Source organism: Carettochelys insculpta, chromosome 4 (assembly GCF_033958435.1).
Source record: "Carettochelys insculpta isolate YL-2023 chromosome 4, ASM3395843v1, whole genome shotgun sequence".
In the NCBI taxonomy this organism is placed as follows: domain Eukaryota; kingdom Metazoa; phylum Chordata; order Testudines; family Carettochelyidae; genus Carettochelys; species Carettochelys insculpta.
The window spans coordinates 17,838,565-17,854,525 of NC_134140.1; the positions used below are offsets into that span (position 1 = coordinate 17,838,565).

A 15,961-nucleotide genomic window follows, 5' to 3' on the forward strand; every position below is an offset into this window, starting at 1 on the left:
AGCACACGCGTAGTATAGGGACAGCATTTTGGCTTCCTCAGCTCCCTGCCAATGTGAGTTCTAGTATAGCTAGGTCTTTGTGGTGAGTGTTGTGTTACCTGGTGAAGTGTAAGACTCTTTCAGGTTTTTAACTGGCGCCCCAAATTCCAGAAGCAGCAACTGTCATTTAAGAGAGTTGGCAAAGAGAGCTGTTCTTAGCCTGCGGAGCTAGCAGCGATCCGGGCTCCATGCCTGCAGTAAAAATAGGGGAATCGCAGAACAAATACACAAAGGCTACGTCTAGACTGCATATCTGTCAGCAGAGATCTGCTGGCCGGGAGCATTCTGTTGACATCCCTGTACACCTCACTCCATGGGGAAGAACAGATGTCTCGACAGAGGGTTTTTCCCCACATCTGTCCCCCTATGGACAGGCCAAATGTCAGAAAAGCCTCTCCCCATAGAACTGTTGGCAAAAGATATACAAATTGCAGTGAGCAATTTGCATATCTTTTGCACACAGTTCCCCACATTCTAGGCACAGCCTAAGCAGGTACTGAGCACCTGAAATAACGCAAGCCAGCAGCCTGGGGATGAAGGCCAGGTAACGCCAGCAGGCCCCTGTTCGTTCCTCCAGGCTGTTGTGAGTAAGTTGGCAGCCAGCATGTGATGTGCCGCTTAGGCATGATATGAACATGACCTATTAGCTTTGCCGGGGACGTGGTTGCAGCCAGTTGTGCCCAGTCTAGATGCAACATGCTTAATATTTGCAGTAATTATGGGATCCAAGTGACTGGCCTGAAGCCTTCAACAGGTGTATTTTTGTAACCTGGCTGCCAGATCCATTTGTGCCAGTCTCTAGGCTGTGACCAGGTCTTCCTGCTGCTTTGCCTCTGGTCTCTCTTAAGTCGCACATTGGTTTTTCTCTGTCCACCCTTCCAAAATGCCAGTCCAGAACCTTGGCTTCTCAGGCCTTGACTTCTGAAATCTCCGTACCCTGGCCTTCCTGGCACCATCTCACCCCACTCAAGTTCATTCATGTGCTCTCCAAATCCATCTCTCCAGTTCCTTGTCCCGGCCATGTAATCTCCCAGTTCACTCCTCCACTATCGCGCCTTTCTCCACTGCATCCAATATAAGCTTCTTGACCTTAACCTTCCAGGTACTGTCATGTCTTGCTGTGCTTTGCTGCCTTGTTTCGTTTTGCTCCATCTTCAGTGTGCATGTCTCTTCTTGCTCCTTCCATGCTCCCTTCCTAGACCATCTACTGTCATCTCTCCTGTCCCTTCTGAAGACTCACTACCGCTGCCACCAGGCCAACAACAGATAAAGGGAAGGTAGATAGCAACTAAAAACCTTATTTATTTGACCTTTATAAATGCATGTTCTTGGTGTTCTCCCTTGTGCTCCCAGTTCATTGGATTGTTTTTCATACCCACTTATTAGACTGTAAATTCTCTGAGCCAGGAATAGTCTTTTGCTCTGTGCAATGCCTAGCATGCCATAGTTCTACTGAAATACATATCTACAGCACCAATGTAGATCAATAAATCCATGCATTTTAAAGAGAGCACAGTCGCCTCATCTCCTGTAAACTCACGTCAAGGAACTTCACCTAGTAGCTTCTAGCTCTAGCCCAGAACTTCTGTAGGAATTATAGCCAAGGGAGTACATGGGGGCTTTAGCCAGAATAGACATGTCCATGAGCTTTTTGCTAGTCATGGTCACGTATTGAACTGAATCTGCTCCCTGCCAATCTTCTGGATGAATCTGGGGATTCTACCTCAGTGCAGAGATTCTGCTGTATTCCAACCCAGTTTTCACCAGCTCACTGGGTTGAGTATGTCCTGAATCATTAGCTGTGTACAAAGCAACAGCTGACTCTGGGAAATCTCTCCAGTGTCAGGATTGCCCTGCTCTGTCTTCTACAGCACAGAAAATGTTGTGGCCATTTGACAAATAATACAAAGATCCTAAGCTACAGAGAACTCACAGTGTTGTGCAGACAGGCCCGCTGATGGAGGGAAGGAGAATGAAATACGCACGTTACTTTTGTAATGCCAAAAGTCCATTTCGTGTTTACCATGCTGACAAAGGATGGAATTGGGCATTGTTGGGCCTTCTGGGGGAAGGGAGATAGCACATTATAAGAACCTAGACATCTAGGTATGTAGGTACAGCCACTGAAATCTGATGGCTGCGAAAGCAAGGAGCTAATGTCCTACAGAGCTGAGCAAAACCTATTCAAGCTTTCCTGGCCTTTTTATCTTTAGTTTTATGGTGATTCCCATAATTGTATGCCATAATTCTGTTTCTATCCCTTCCTAGAGCTATCTTACAAACATGCTATTAATTGGTCCAGGAGGTATGACTGAGAGAGCTAAATAGAAATCTACCTGATTCCTTGTATTTGGAAGGGGGAATGAGAGGTGGAAGGGGGAGTTTCAGTTAAGAGAGATCACTTGAGTTAGCTTTACTCCATGGGAAAAAGACACATTTGCTAGTGTAGACAAGGCTTAGGAGACTAGGCCCAGGCTGGTAAGCTCAGTGCTTTGGACTGGTGGTAGATTTTTATACACTTGGATGAAAAGCTGTCTAGCCCAGTTATTTTACAGCATTTGAAGCCCCTCTCATGCACATTTGCTGTGCACCCAAGTTTACAGCATCTGTGATTTCCAAAGAAATTCCTACATTTCCTTCTATTGTTGTTGCTTATTGCTGCAAACTCTTCGATCCAGATGTAGCTGGCACAGTTCTAATCCCAGCGGGGTCAGGGCTATAAGCTTTCTGCTCAGCATTGTAATGTTAAGAGCTGAGTGAAGGGGGCGGGGGGTGGTTGTGCTGCTAAGGGCAGACTCTGACATTATGCAGCAACAAGCACTCTTCAAGCATATTTGAGGGTAGTATCAGATCTTAATACTTAGTCTTCATGATTACAGTTGTCAAAAGCTGTTGAAGTATTTGGGAGCATGGGATCTGCAGTCTGGTTGATGAAGTGTTAAAACAGGTTAGAATTGGGAGCACTGCAAACGGTACAACTGTTCTCAGCAAATAAAGTGATGTGCTCGCCAGAGTCTACTGCTTCCACCACTTTTCCCACAACCTGATGACTTTCCAGTAAGATGGGGAAGCTGCAGTGACACGGAACATGTGTCTCATGTCTGCAGATGCTAAAATTGCCTGCTGGCTGGTGCGGTTTATGTAGCCTGTGAAACGAGAACTCACTTGCCAATTTCTTGGTCCCTCGCATCAGCGAGCTCGTGTTCCCTCTCAACTCTTCCATCCATGGGCGGAATACATTTTTTATACAGAGGCATGTGCAGATGTGTACCACCAAAAGAAACAAACAAACCAAAAATCCTGGCTGTGCGTGCTCTCCTAATCAGCCAGGCGACATCTGAGTCTCTCCTTAGTGGCTGTACATGTGCGCAGCTTGTCAGGAATACTGCCGTGAGCCTGAAGGATACATTTTTCAGAGTGACAGTCAGTGGCCATTGGAGCAGCTCATCCCAGGGCCATGTTGGATTCTCTCTCCTGATTATTTTTAAATCAAGTTAGGATGTCTTTCTAAAAGATGTGCATTAGGACCTAGTTTGGGTGAGCGCTGGGACCTGCGTTCTAGGTGATCACAGGGCTTCTGGCCTTGGAAGGCTCTGTTTGTACAGAGAGAGAAGGGGAGTAGTCAGTGAGGCCTCTTAGGGAGGTGCATTTCCCTTCAGTGAGTGAGCAATGCACTGAGCAGCTGAGGTTAGATTTTCATCTGAGGTCATCACTGCATCAAACTCTGCTCCCAGGCACAATGATGTAAATTCAGAATAGCTGGCCCTGTGGCTTTCATGGAAGGACTCCAGATTAGAATCAGAATGCTTACAGGGCTTCAGAGCTGGGGACTGACTGAGGTTGGGCACTCTTGACGCCTTGAGAATCAGGCACCTGAATCCCCTGAATACCTTTTTGAAAACCTTAGCCTGTGTTATCAGCATTGAGGATGAAATTCTTGTTCCATTTGAGTCCATGAAGTTCACCTGCCCGGTTTGTTTGTGCCCAGCCCTTCATGGATACATGCAAAGGTGAAGAGGGTGCAAAGAATTCCCCTTAACTTTTGCACCCCTGTGTCCTGGACTCACTGCATGAGCCCAGTGAGGTTAGCACCTCTCCAAGAGGACAGGGAGAGCTGGCATGTCCATTCCTGCTGTGCTTCCTGACATCTCGGGGCAAAGTGCCAGCATAGTACCTTGGGCATCTTTCTTTTGGGGTGGCATACAGGGACATGGATGGGGTGATACCCCCAGCATGAGGTTGTAGCAGAGAAGTGTGTGCTAATTAATCCTGTCCCCTACTTTCTCCCGTTGGGCACAGCTGTGCAAGCTTGGTGATGCAAGCACCTGAGGAACTCCTTGTTGCTCAGGCTAGATAAAACTGCAGCACCCCAATCGGGAAGAAATGACTTCAGGCGCTAGTGTTGGTCTACAGGACAGCTGAGGCTCTATGATGTGAGATCAGCCCTGTTGTGGCTTTTTTTAGAAACAAGTGCAAACATGAACTAAATCTATGTAGCTCCTCCATGTGTGCTGGGGAGGAATAAGCTAGTAATTTAACAGAGGAAAAAATAAGTCTCGGTGTTAGGTGTGGGGCCTGAGGGATTCTACAACACTCAAAAGTTTTTTGCCTCAAATTTAAAATTAAATACTGAAAGAATCAGCAAGAGGAAAGAACTTTCCAGGTTAGACATGGACAGTTTCAGCCTTAAAAATCATCCAACCACTTGAATTCAGGCATGTTAGTTAAATGTGAAGAGATTCCTTAGAGGAAGTGCGAAGTGTAATTGTTGCAACACTAGTTTACCTGGCTAATACAAGGGCACTTTCTGGGCCCAAGCATGAGAGAAAAAAATATAGACACGCACAGTGACTGACTTCAGTGGTGCTTATAACAGTTTTACGGCAGCTGAAGATCTGTCCCATTAAGTTTTCCAGCGCTAAGCAAAGCACAAAGTTACAGAGATCAGTCTGGGCACATCTAGTTCCTGGAGAAGATACAAAACTGGGCAAAGGCCCAGAATTATTGAGGGCTTAAATACAAGTGGCAGCATTTCTCAGAGCTGACATGCACACATGCACAGTAGGTAGTGTCTAATCCATTGGATGGTAGCTGTGATTTACTATTGACCCACAATTGGCCTGCCACAGCAAGCCTTGATTACGCATAGTAGCTGAGAAAAATAAATGAGAGTAACATTGGCGCCCTCCTGCTGGGTGAGAATTGACGCCATTCGGTTCTTGTGTTGCTGTCTGTAACACGTCAGTGGAGAGGAAACATTGCTTGGGAGGCGGCTTGGGATTGGGATAATCTCTCTTGCAAGGGGATGTACACGGTGCACTGACACTGTGTGTCCATCCTAGTCTTTATGCCAGCTAAGCTTTCTTTCTGGGCTACGTACCTGGATGGCCCTCAGCACTGTAGTGTCTGGAAGCCTCATATGGCAGTGATGTTCCCCTCCATACCTCACTTTTCTCAGATGGGAAAATGAGGCACGGAGCATTGAGGTGTTTTGCCCCAGGTACGCTATGGAAGTTGTGATGGTGTGCTATTGAACTCGCTGACTAGAGGTCTAATGTAGACAGCTCTCGAGGTAGCCACTGGCACACTACTGCCAGGTTGTCTAACCCTGCTCAAAGCAGTTCGAAGCATGACTGGGTCTAACTTGCAGACAGCGCTTTGTCTGTGGTAATGCTCCCAGCCAGGTGTCTGCACTTGTGTTAGCAATGGTAGAAAATTTGAGGCCAAGAAGTCTAATAATGACAAGGCTTAAAAAGGGGATTGGGTAACACTTTCAAAAATCTCTAACCTTTCAGAGCCGTAGAAATTCATGAAGGGTAGAAGAAAGATGTTGGAGCAAGCCGAGCAGTTGACTTACAGTGAGCCCTGGGTGATTTTGCATATGACATGTATAGGCTCCTAAGCCACTTTGGTGCTTTTGGGGATATTACCCATAGAAGGAGGCAAGTATGTTGTTCTCTTGCCTGTTGGGCCACATGAATTTAAAGGTCTGGCCATGCTCAAACACCATCCTTCCAGGATCTGTGAGACACGTCTTCCTCTTGTTTGCTTGTCCTGCATCTCCAGGTCTAGTGTTCCATCGACGTAGAAGACGCATTGGTTTTAGCTGCCAGCCTTGCTGTCTCCTCTCAGGGCCAAATTCTGCAGGCTTGCCTGTCCCCTTGTTTCACTGGGAGCTATATGCATCTGAGGGCCGAATGTACCCTACAGAGCAATGTGAAGAATACCCAGCAATGCAGTTCTGTAGTGTTCCCTGGGGCAGAAGTCACATCTCAGAGTCTAGTATCAGAGGGGTAGCCGTGTTAGTCTGGATCTGTAACAGCAACGAAGGGTCCTGTGGCACCTTATAGACTAACAGAAAAGTTTTGAACATGAGCTTTCGTGAGCACAGACTCACTTCATCATGAAGTGAGTCTGTGCTCACGAAAGCTCATGCTCAAAACTTTTCTGTTAGTCTATAAGGTGCCACAGGACCCTTCGTTGCTATCTCAGAGTCTGTGTGCGCGTTTCTCCGCACCCCCACCCCACAGTTTTCTGCTGCTGCCTTAATTCAAAGCTCATATGTAATGGTTGTAGCAAAGCCAAGAAATGTTGTCTACTTAGAGCAGATTATAGAAGTATCTTGTGTTGACAGCAGTATTTAAAACTAATCCCTGTTCAAAGGTAACACAAGTCCGTAAAACTAAGATCACTTGTAGTTTAAGAATGTGAACACAATAAACCAGTTTGGAGTTTGGATTTCATCTTTTCTCAGGGGGGAGGGATGGGGTTGTTACATTCCCCTTAACTTACAGGCAAACTCCTCCAATGTTTTCAGCTAACGTTGGTTTACCTTGGCTCACTGCTAGTTGATCATCACTCTTTTGCAGTTGCAATACCTTACTGCCACCCACAGTTCTTGGCTGTGGTTCTGCTCAAGTTACATGTACGCATTGGTCGTCTGAATGGATTCTGATCCTAATCTGGAATTAGTCCACCAGTTGATTGCAGTGTATTTATTGGTGTTACCAAGAGTAGAACCTGGCTTCAAACAAGCCTTAAATGCAACCACACTGTCTGCATATGTGAAAATCATTTGGCTGGAAAGTATTTCAGGGTAATTCATCTTAACTGCAGCAGGGAGCAATTTAGTTACCTCCACGTATGCTGATGCATGTTAGAAAGCAGCCGTCCCACCTGGTGTTATGCGTTGCAGAAATAAGTGTGTTTGTTTTTTGTCTTTCATTTCTCAGGTGCTCCTTACTGGACCCATTCAGAAAAGATGGAGAGGAAGCTGCTAGCTGTCCCAGCTGCAAATACAGTTCGCTTCCGTTGCCCTGCAGCAGGCAACCCCACCCCATCCATTTACTGGCTGAAAAATGGCAAAGAATTCAAGGGAGAGCATCGAATTGGGGGCATCAAGGTAAGGCAGGTAGCTTCTAAGCTTGACTACTTTGTTCATTAATTCCTGGGTCTTTTTGTTGACGGATCGTTTGATGCTGAGCAGACTTGACCGTGGCAAGTGAGCATGAGACCACTGGCTTTACACAGTAAAGATTTCTAGGGCCATTAGAGCTTGTGACTTTTTTTTTTTAAACTCAAAATGTTTTTCCTAAAATAAGTATAAATTGTGTTTTTCTTTTGTGTTGCCTGTAATCCTGGCAGCCTCCTCAGATGTGAGAGAGGAGGATATCCATGGATATCCTCAGGAACCACAGTGACTGTGCCAGAACTGGAGTATTTTGGATCATAATAATTGTTCAGATGCTCAGGTGTTTAAAATTAGCTGCTGCCCATTTTGGTGGAATGCCAACTCTGAGCATTTTGTTCATGTTGCTGGTCTTGTTTTTAAAAATAACCTAATACAACGAGGCCAGGTGTATTTCTGTGCTAGGAGCCATAACTAGATGCAACAAAGTATGAAGATAGGTTGAAGCCAAATGATGAAAGTGTATATCTGCTGTGATACCGCTGAAATCAAAGAAGCGATTCCTTACTTACACCCCTATAACAGAAATGAGGATCTAGTCTAAGCTCTGAAGCATACCTCTCTAGTATGGTGCAGACCTGTAACAAGGAGTCCTGCAAGCATGCTGGGATTCTGGTCTGTTTGGGATCATTAACATTCTTGCCATGTAAATGATAGAATTGTTGTGAACAGATGGAAGCCCCTTTGCCCTTGATAATGCCAGAGGGGGACAGGTTGGCAGTGTGATTTTTTTGAAGGCAATGCAGCCATGATATCTGACAGCTCATGGTGGTAAACGAAAGCCTGATCAGATGACTTACCGAACCAGCAATTTCTGTGACATATTGTAACTATACACCAACATAAGGCAGAAAAATCAGTTGTTCCCGTCGCTCCCTCCCCTTCCTTCGCTCTCCCTTTTGTCCTGTTCCAGGTGCCTGTTTACCATTTTGGGGAACAGAATTGCCCAGTGGGATATCTATAAACACAGCAGAGTCTCAAGGAAGAAGAATTTCTGTCTTTCCGGACTGTTTTCCTTCCTCTTTGCTCAGGCTGCTCTCCTGGAGGAGCTGAATAGGGTCATTTCACTTAAATCTTCGAAGCTTCCTAATCATCACTGAAATTCTCTTGTAGTTTGTTGGCAAAGTTGAGGTCACACATCCAGTACTAGATCTTAGGAGACGTTCAGGAGTGTGGAGAATCAAGGAGGTACTGCTGCAACTGATCTGTTTGATAACAGTTCATAGTCACCCAGTGCAGCACAACCATTTCATACTAATTACATGCAGTGCAGATAATCATAAACTGCTTTATGTAAAAATGTGTGACAGCTGCACTAAATTTTGCTCACAGAATTAAACCTAAAGTTAAAAGTAATTCTACTTCCTGCTTTTCTGTGGTTTGAGTTCAGATAGGAAAGTTTTATCCTTCACACCACAGTAACATGTCTCCCAAAATCATGCTTTATTTCTTTGAGACCTTCCAGCAGTAAGTGTTTAAAAAGCTGTCAGAGGCAGTGTCAGGTCCGTTACAGTTATATTGGTTTAATCCCTCTATCTAGATACAGATCTCTCTCTCTCTCTCTCTCTCTCTCAATACAGAAGTATTTTTCTGTTCCTCTCTCTTTCTTGCCCCCTATGCTCCTAGAGCTACAATAGAGACCCTCCTCTGCTGTAAATATGCCTGGAAAGAAGGGAAAATATAAATCAGTTCAGTATTTTATTTATCAAAGATTAAACTCTCCAGATACAGTTGTGCTTCCCTCCCAAGGTATAGGCATGAAGGTAGAGGCACTGGTGGAGCTTGGACAAGTTTACATCAGCTGAGGATTGAGCCCAGTGGATTAATCTGGAAAGCCTAGAATCATGAACTAACACTTACTCCTTTTCTCCAGAGTTCAGAATGGTGTTAGACATAAGTCTGTGGCCAGCAGACAAAAGCTGGAACGTGCAGCATGCGGGTTTGGATTTTTTTTTTTTTTTTTTAATATCCCAATTTAACCTCTTAATTTTTGCCTTTAGTAAATGGTAGTTAACATTTGATGTGCATCAAAATAAAGGGTGCGGGGGGGGGAGTTTTTCCAACATGGACAAAGCAAATTCATATGAATTATATGAAATTTCCCAAAGAGAATTAATAGTTAAATCCTTGCTGGAATCTATAATATTGTAAGACCGTATGTGTTAAATGACCCTAGAAGGGAATAGGGGGTTAGTGGAGGGAGACTGAGGATTATCCCTTCCCCGGACCCTTGCACTGGCTTGCATACCAGTCTTTCAAACATGGGCTGCGTTTCTAAGTGTGTCTGCAAATGTTTGTCTTGCAAAGAGCCAAGAATGACAACACCAAATAAACCAGAGGGATTTCTAGTATCTCACTGGTTTGATTAATGTCTGCACCAATTTGCTTCGTGTGTCTGACAGTTTATCAACTACAGCGGCTGCCCAAAATTGGGAACATCCTTCTCGTGATCCCTTGGGGCTGGACTCAGCTTTCAACCAAAACTTTCCCTTAGTTGTCTTTTAAAACCTTTCCATATACCTTTGCTAGCCCAGGAACACATCAGTATACAGACCCCATTCCCCAGAACTCCGGTCCCGCACAGGGAGGTGTGATTGGGCACTTCATCCCACGAATAGGCAAGTCACATGGCTGGACGTTTGCAGTGTTTTGGATCTGGGTGTGAGAGACAGTTCTTCCATAACTGGAACCAAACTTCTCCGGGGGTCAGATCCCAGCTACTACAGTGATGGGGGGCTTTGCAAACGCCTAGAAGAAAATGATCCAGAGGTGTGTGTAGATGTGAGGCCGATAGAAGCCTCACTAGAGACATGTCATTAAGAGGTTTAGATACAGACTCTCCTACACCTCCCGTCCACCCCCCAACGTCATCTCCGTTCTGCCTCCCTCCCTCTCTGAAGGTTCTGGCATCAAATCTAATCCAGTTTTACATGTAAACTACATGATGAAAAGGTCTGGTGGAATGTCCACAAAGAGTATCATTAAAGAGGTGCTCTACTCACAGTGAAACTTCAGCCTGAATTTAGCCTGCAGATGCACAAGTGCAGTCCTGCAAGAGGCCGTTGGATATCAGGACACGGAATTGGACCCATAGTCTTCAGCAGCCAAAACTTTTTTTGCAATAAAAACCTTTGCATGTGTATTACCTACACGTTTCAATGCAGTACCATGCTTCGTTAGCGAGACTTAGAAGCAAAGTTAGGAAAGCACACCAAGCCAACACAGTTACGTCTGCAAATGCTGAGATACAAAAGGTTGGGGGAAAGTATAGCTTTAGGGGAAGAGCAGGTCTTCCTCCATTAAAACCAAGCCATACAGCCATCCAGGTAACAATTAGTGAAAGACGTGCACAGCAGCTCTGTGTTTGAATTCATCTGCTGTCACAGAAAGTGCTACCAGTTGATTACATGCACATTTCTGCATCTATCTGTGATGATCTGTAGTATTCAGAACTGGCATCACTTGTGCCAATTGAGTTTGTGTACCAAGAATTTGCTCCAAAATGCATTAGTAAAGTACTGTTGACTGCTGTTTGGGAACAGATGGCTTTTAATTAATGTCCAGAGGCTTGGGAAGGCCAACTGACTCAGCCCATGGGGATTATGCATACCAAGCACGTTTGTGTGTGCCTCTGTGTGAGAATCACTTCGTCTCAACTGCTCACAATTGCTTTTGATGTTAATTCAAGATCTGCAATGCTTCCCACATAAGTTATCTCGCTTAATTAACTGAGAGTTGTCTCATGAGTTCTGCAAGGATGCTAGCATTCATTTTCAGCCCCTGTGACCTTCACTGGGTTACTTCAGGGGGACACCATCAGTCTGAAATTCAGTCAACATAAAAACAAGGCAGGGAGTTTCAAGAATAGCACTCAAGCCAGGGTAGCTCTCAGAGCTGTGTGCTTTTACACTCTTGGTATTCTTACAGTTTTTAATGATTGTGTCACACCTGTTACCAGCACAAGACATACCCCAGGAGAAAGGGGAACAGAGAGCTGCATAAAGGAAAGAGTGAGGCTGAGCATGTGCAATGATTAATACCCAGAATAAACAAACTTTGAACATTAGAATCTGTTTTTCTCCTTGGTCTTTTTCAGTTCCAGTGATCGTTGGGTGGGTGGGTGGGGGTAGTTACTGACAAAACAAGTAGATAAGGATTTGGAAAGAGAAAATTTATGGATCTTTACTGTGATGGTGTCCATGCAACCTCTCTGGACCTCAGTTGACTGGAGTATGTGACGCTGCCTTATTTAATGTCTTCTAAGCACTTTCAGGTCCTCTGCTGAACAACAGGGAAGTGCAGCTATCAAGTGGCTATGTTGCTGTTTGTTTTACGTCAGCACATATGAGCTCTAGTTGTAGACCTGGACCTCCTCGTGCTAGGTGCTGTACAAATACGAAAAAAAAAGATTGTCCATGCCCCAGTGGGCTTTACAGCCCATTATTTCTATTATGGGAACACCTACAGCAGCAGGCAGGAACAGAGCCTTTTTATAGAGTTTACCATACAGTTGCGTTACTGGACTTGATTCTCACGTTAGGACTCCTTTACTCCAGGCTGGCAACATAAATTGTCTTTAAAGTGATCGTAAATTACGTTTATAGATGGCTGCCATCCCTGGACGTTAACAGGATGGGGGTGAAGAGGCCTAGGAATAAACAAGAATGAGGCCCATTGTGTTTGCTCATTTGTTCATTGATTGCAGTGGGCCAGTGATATATTAGCTGGTGATGTCTTATGGTTAGCTGTTGGGTTTTTCCCTTTCCTCTAGTTACGGCACCAGCAGTGGAGCCTAGTGATGGAGAGTGTGGTACCATCAGACCGAGGGAATTACACGTGTGTTGTCGAGAACAAATATGGCAGCATTAGGCACACTTACCAGCTTGATGTGTTAGGTAAGATTTTTCTACTTCCTCTTAACTTCTGACGTGCAGTCATCAGCAGGGAACTATTTGATGGCTCGTGTGCGATGAAACTTTGGGGCTTCATCACACCCATCCCCCTGAAATGAATGATGCAGGTCCATAACCGCAAACTTAGCTGGCACTCGGTCTCGGCCAGAATTCAAGGAGCGAATGGGCAGAGCCGCTGACCTGCCCTTTTGCTCACCTGAATATGACGTTTCCTGTTCAGGACTGAGGCATGTTGATCAGGGCATTGTCTGGGAAGACACTCTGCTCCAGCTCTGAGGCGTATCCTTCCTGTGGGTCATCAGAGAGCTTGTTTCACTGGGACTGCTCATCCAATGCCTTTCATGAGCCCTTGTGCAGAGCAGTTGAGCTATGGCTGACGTTAGTAGGAGGGCTGAAAGCAACAGAGGTTGAAAATGGGGCCCTCTTCTCATTTCAGAGCGGTCACCCCACCGGCCTATCCTCCAGGCAGGACTGCCTGCCAACCAGACTGCAGTGGTGGGGAGTGATGTCGAATTCCACTGCAAAGTGTACAGTGATGCCCAGCCTCACATCCAGTGGCTGAAACACGTGGAAGTAAACGGCAGTAAATATGGATCCAATGGGACTCCGTACGTAACAGTACTGAAGGTTAGTAGATGCCATTTGCTTTTGCATACAAGGGAGGATGAACATCTCCTCTCTGGTGGGCTCAGTATCCCGTTGCCTGGAAGTTGAGTCTTTGTGTTTAAGCTGAAAGGTGTGCTCTCTAGTTCTGTGGCAGTGAATGTACAAACTCATCAGTTAGTCCAGGGATTGAGGTGCCTGTTCAGAACAACTATTCTGAGAGGTAAAGAGGCATTCTGAAAATGTACACCCATAGAGAAAAAAACCTGACTCTGTTGAAGTCAATGAGGATTTTGCCATTGACTTCAGAGGGGACGTGATCACAGCTCTAATGTGTGGAGTAGATCAGATTTGTTTATAATAATCAGCACTATTTGTTTGCTATATTGATAACACAGGTAAGGAATCTTGCTTTTATGTTTTGGAGCCTTACTTTGTCAGGAACCACATTTGCAACATTTTGCAGCAAGGTGAGGCTTTGGTAGCTGTACTGATGAGAAGCAACAATGAAATCTTGTCATATTAAAATAATTATAGCTAAGCATTGCCCTTGCCCGTCAGAAGACATGTACATGCCCTGTCACAGTCCGAGTTGCGGTGATTGCCGACTGCTGTGCTAGAGATTCATTGGTGAAATTTATAGCTGGTGCTGTAAGGGTGAGGAGACATACACAGAGCTCAGAGCTGTCGACTGATGAACGCAGTGCCATGCAGATGACATGGCAATATATTAAACCACCCACAAGAAAATAGGCAAGGGAGCAAATAAAGGTCATTAAGGGTAACATTTTCACAAGTGACTTTTTTTAGATGTAAGTTTCATTAAAATTCATGGGATGTGTGCTCCCAAATGCCTGTGCCACTGGTTCAGAACCAGGAGAGATACAAATAAGGGGACATGGTTTTTCTTCCTCCTGTTCTTCTCAAAAATGAAATCTATATATACTCTGAGAGTTCAGTCCAAAGATTAGGTGCTCTCATTCAATGGAGGCCATAAACTTTTTTCAATACTCATGAATAAACTCGGACCTGGAATTCTAAAACCTAGCAAAGCCCCACTGGCAGCATTAGCAGTACCACACTACAGGTTCTGCCTGGGGCGTGGAGGAAGTGTACTCGAAATCACATCATGTGTGCGCTCCAAGTTTCCCTTGTATAATTGCTCCAGTGTTTATAGGGGAAGGATCATGAGAGCAATCTGGGCAGATGAGGTGTCTTTTTTTTTTTTTTTTTTTTTTTTTTTTAAAGCTATCTGTAACTGGCACAAAAAGACAAACATTTGGCTGTAAAAGACCAAGCATTTTGGCAGTAAAATATCACAAATGTGTCATTAAAAAATATGCTTTTTTTTTTTCCCTCCCCTGGAAGCGTCCTAAAGCTATAGTTTGGACCTAAAATGAAATGGTCAAAGCTTACCTGCATGTATACGCTAGCCTGGATAAATCAAGGGCAAGCAGATGGTTGGGACAGTAATGGTGCTTGTGAGGACTGTGTGATAATGAATGTACATGATGTCAGGTGAAATTTGACCTAAAATGGATGGGGCCGGGGGGAATCATTTTTACACTCCTGTGCACAATCCCCCCTCAACACACACAGAGGCTTTTAACATATAAACATCCCAGTTGGCTTGCAACCTAAACAGTGCAGCATAGTGCTAAGGCCTGAGAACAAGAATTGTGGCCATCAGCAGTGTTGTAAGCAGTGCACTTGTGCGGCTGTGCAGGAGAGATTCAAATGCTGCCCAGCTAATTAACAGAGCCCCCACTGCTAGGTTTTGTTAGTAAACATAAATGAATGTATTAAATTTATTCTGCACGTGGATGGAAGAGATCCACATGTGGCTGGAAAAGGTTGGAGGGAACATCAACCGTATGTCTGATTCTCTTCTCACTGCTCATACCATTGACATTAATGCAGTTACCCCTCATCCAAGCCCAGACTCCAGACAGCATCCCTAACTGGCAAAGCACTGGAATCCGTGTGTTGCTTAAAGCGAAGCATGTACTAAACCTAAACATTCTGTTGAATAAGAATGAGCTTGAACATGTGCTTAAGTGTTTCCTTTGAATCGGGTCGTCCCGTGTTGGGAAAGAATATGGCTGAGCAACAGCAAATAAAGCTAAAACTGACCGGTCGTTTTCCTGGATTGAGCAAATGCAAAAATGAAATGGTATATACCGGGAAAAGTGGATTAGAGTTCTACAGTTCTTTGCAGTTTGCTGAGGTGCAGTGTATAAGTCTATTTAAAATAACATAGTTACTCCAGATTTGCAGTTGTACCAGAGAACGGATTTTGGCCCTTGATTTGTCAATCTGACAATGTCCCGCTGCACTGTAGTGGCACTGCATTGTCAGTTCCAAGGCATGCTTTTTGTTCCTGCATGTGACGTTAAAGAATGATCAGATGGTATGCACAACATTATAACTCCACCAGATACATGGCAATAGAAGCCAGAGACCCTGGAAACCATTCCCCAGACTGAACTAGCACATTGGAAGAAACGGTCGGAGACTGTTCTTCTACATTTGGCACCACAGGTTGACAAAACTTCTGTTTTTCTGGCTGTGGATAAAGATTTTCTTAAAATACGTTCCCATTGATTTCGCAGCAAATCACCAAGTGCTGTGGCACATGCCGCTCAGTGTCATCTCTCGGTCCATGTGTCATCCTTGTGGAGGAAAGTGCTGCTACCTCTGGAAGCTCACAAAGTTGTGCAAACAACAGATTGTGTCACAAACTCATGATCCTGCATTGCTGTGGCAAAGAATTGTACACAAAAATAGTGATGTCAGATGAAACGTTAACAGAAGTGCCAGATATTTCCTTCTTCTGATTAACTGTGACTGGGTCTGGCTGAGTTAACTATGGCATTGGGGTCCAGACAATTTCCATTTCAGGAATCGTCATTATGCTCAAAATACTGGGCCTCGGCTT

General features: G+C 44.8%; 1 protein-coding gene across 6 annotated transcripts in view; it reads left to right on the forward strand.

The window, feature by feature from the left end:
- FGFR3 (fibroblast growth factor receptor 3) overlaps positions 1–15,961 on the forward strand; it is a 78,429-nt gene that overhangs the window by 42,554 nt on the left and 19,914 nt on the right. For all 6 annotated transcript variants that reach the window (XM_074992323.1, XM_074992324.1, XM_074992326.1 and 3 more), the window contains exons 5-7: positions 7,272–7,441; positions 12,279–12,402; positions 12,857–13,047. In XM_074992323.1, coding sequence (XP_074848424.1) covers positions 7,272–7,441; positions 12,279–12,402; positions 12,857–13,047 — 485 coding nt within the window. The remainder of the gene's footprint in view (positions 1–7,271; positions 7,442–12,278; positions 12,403–12,856; positions 13,048–15,961) is intronic.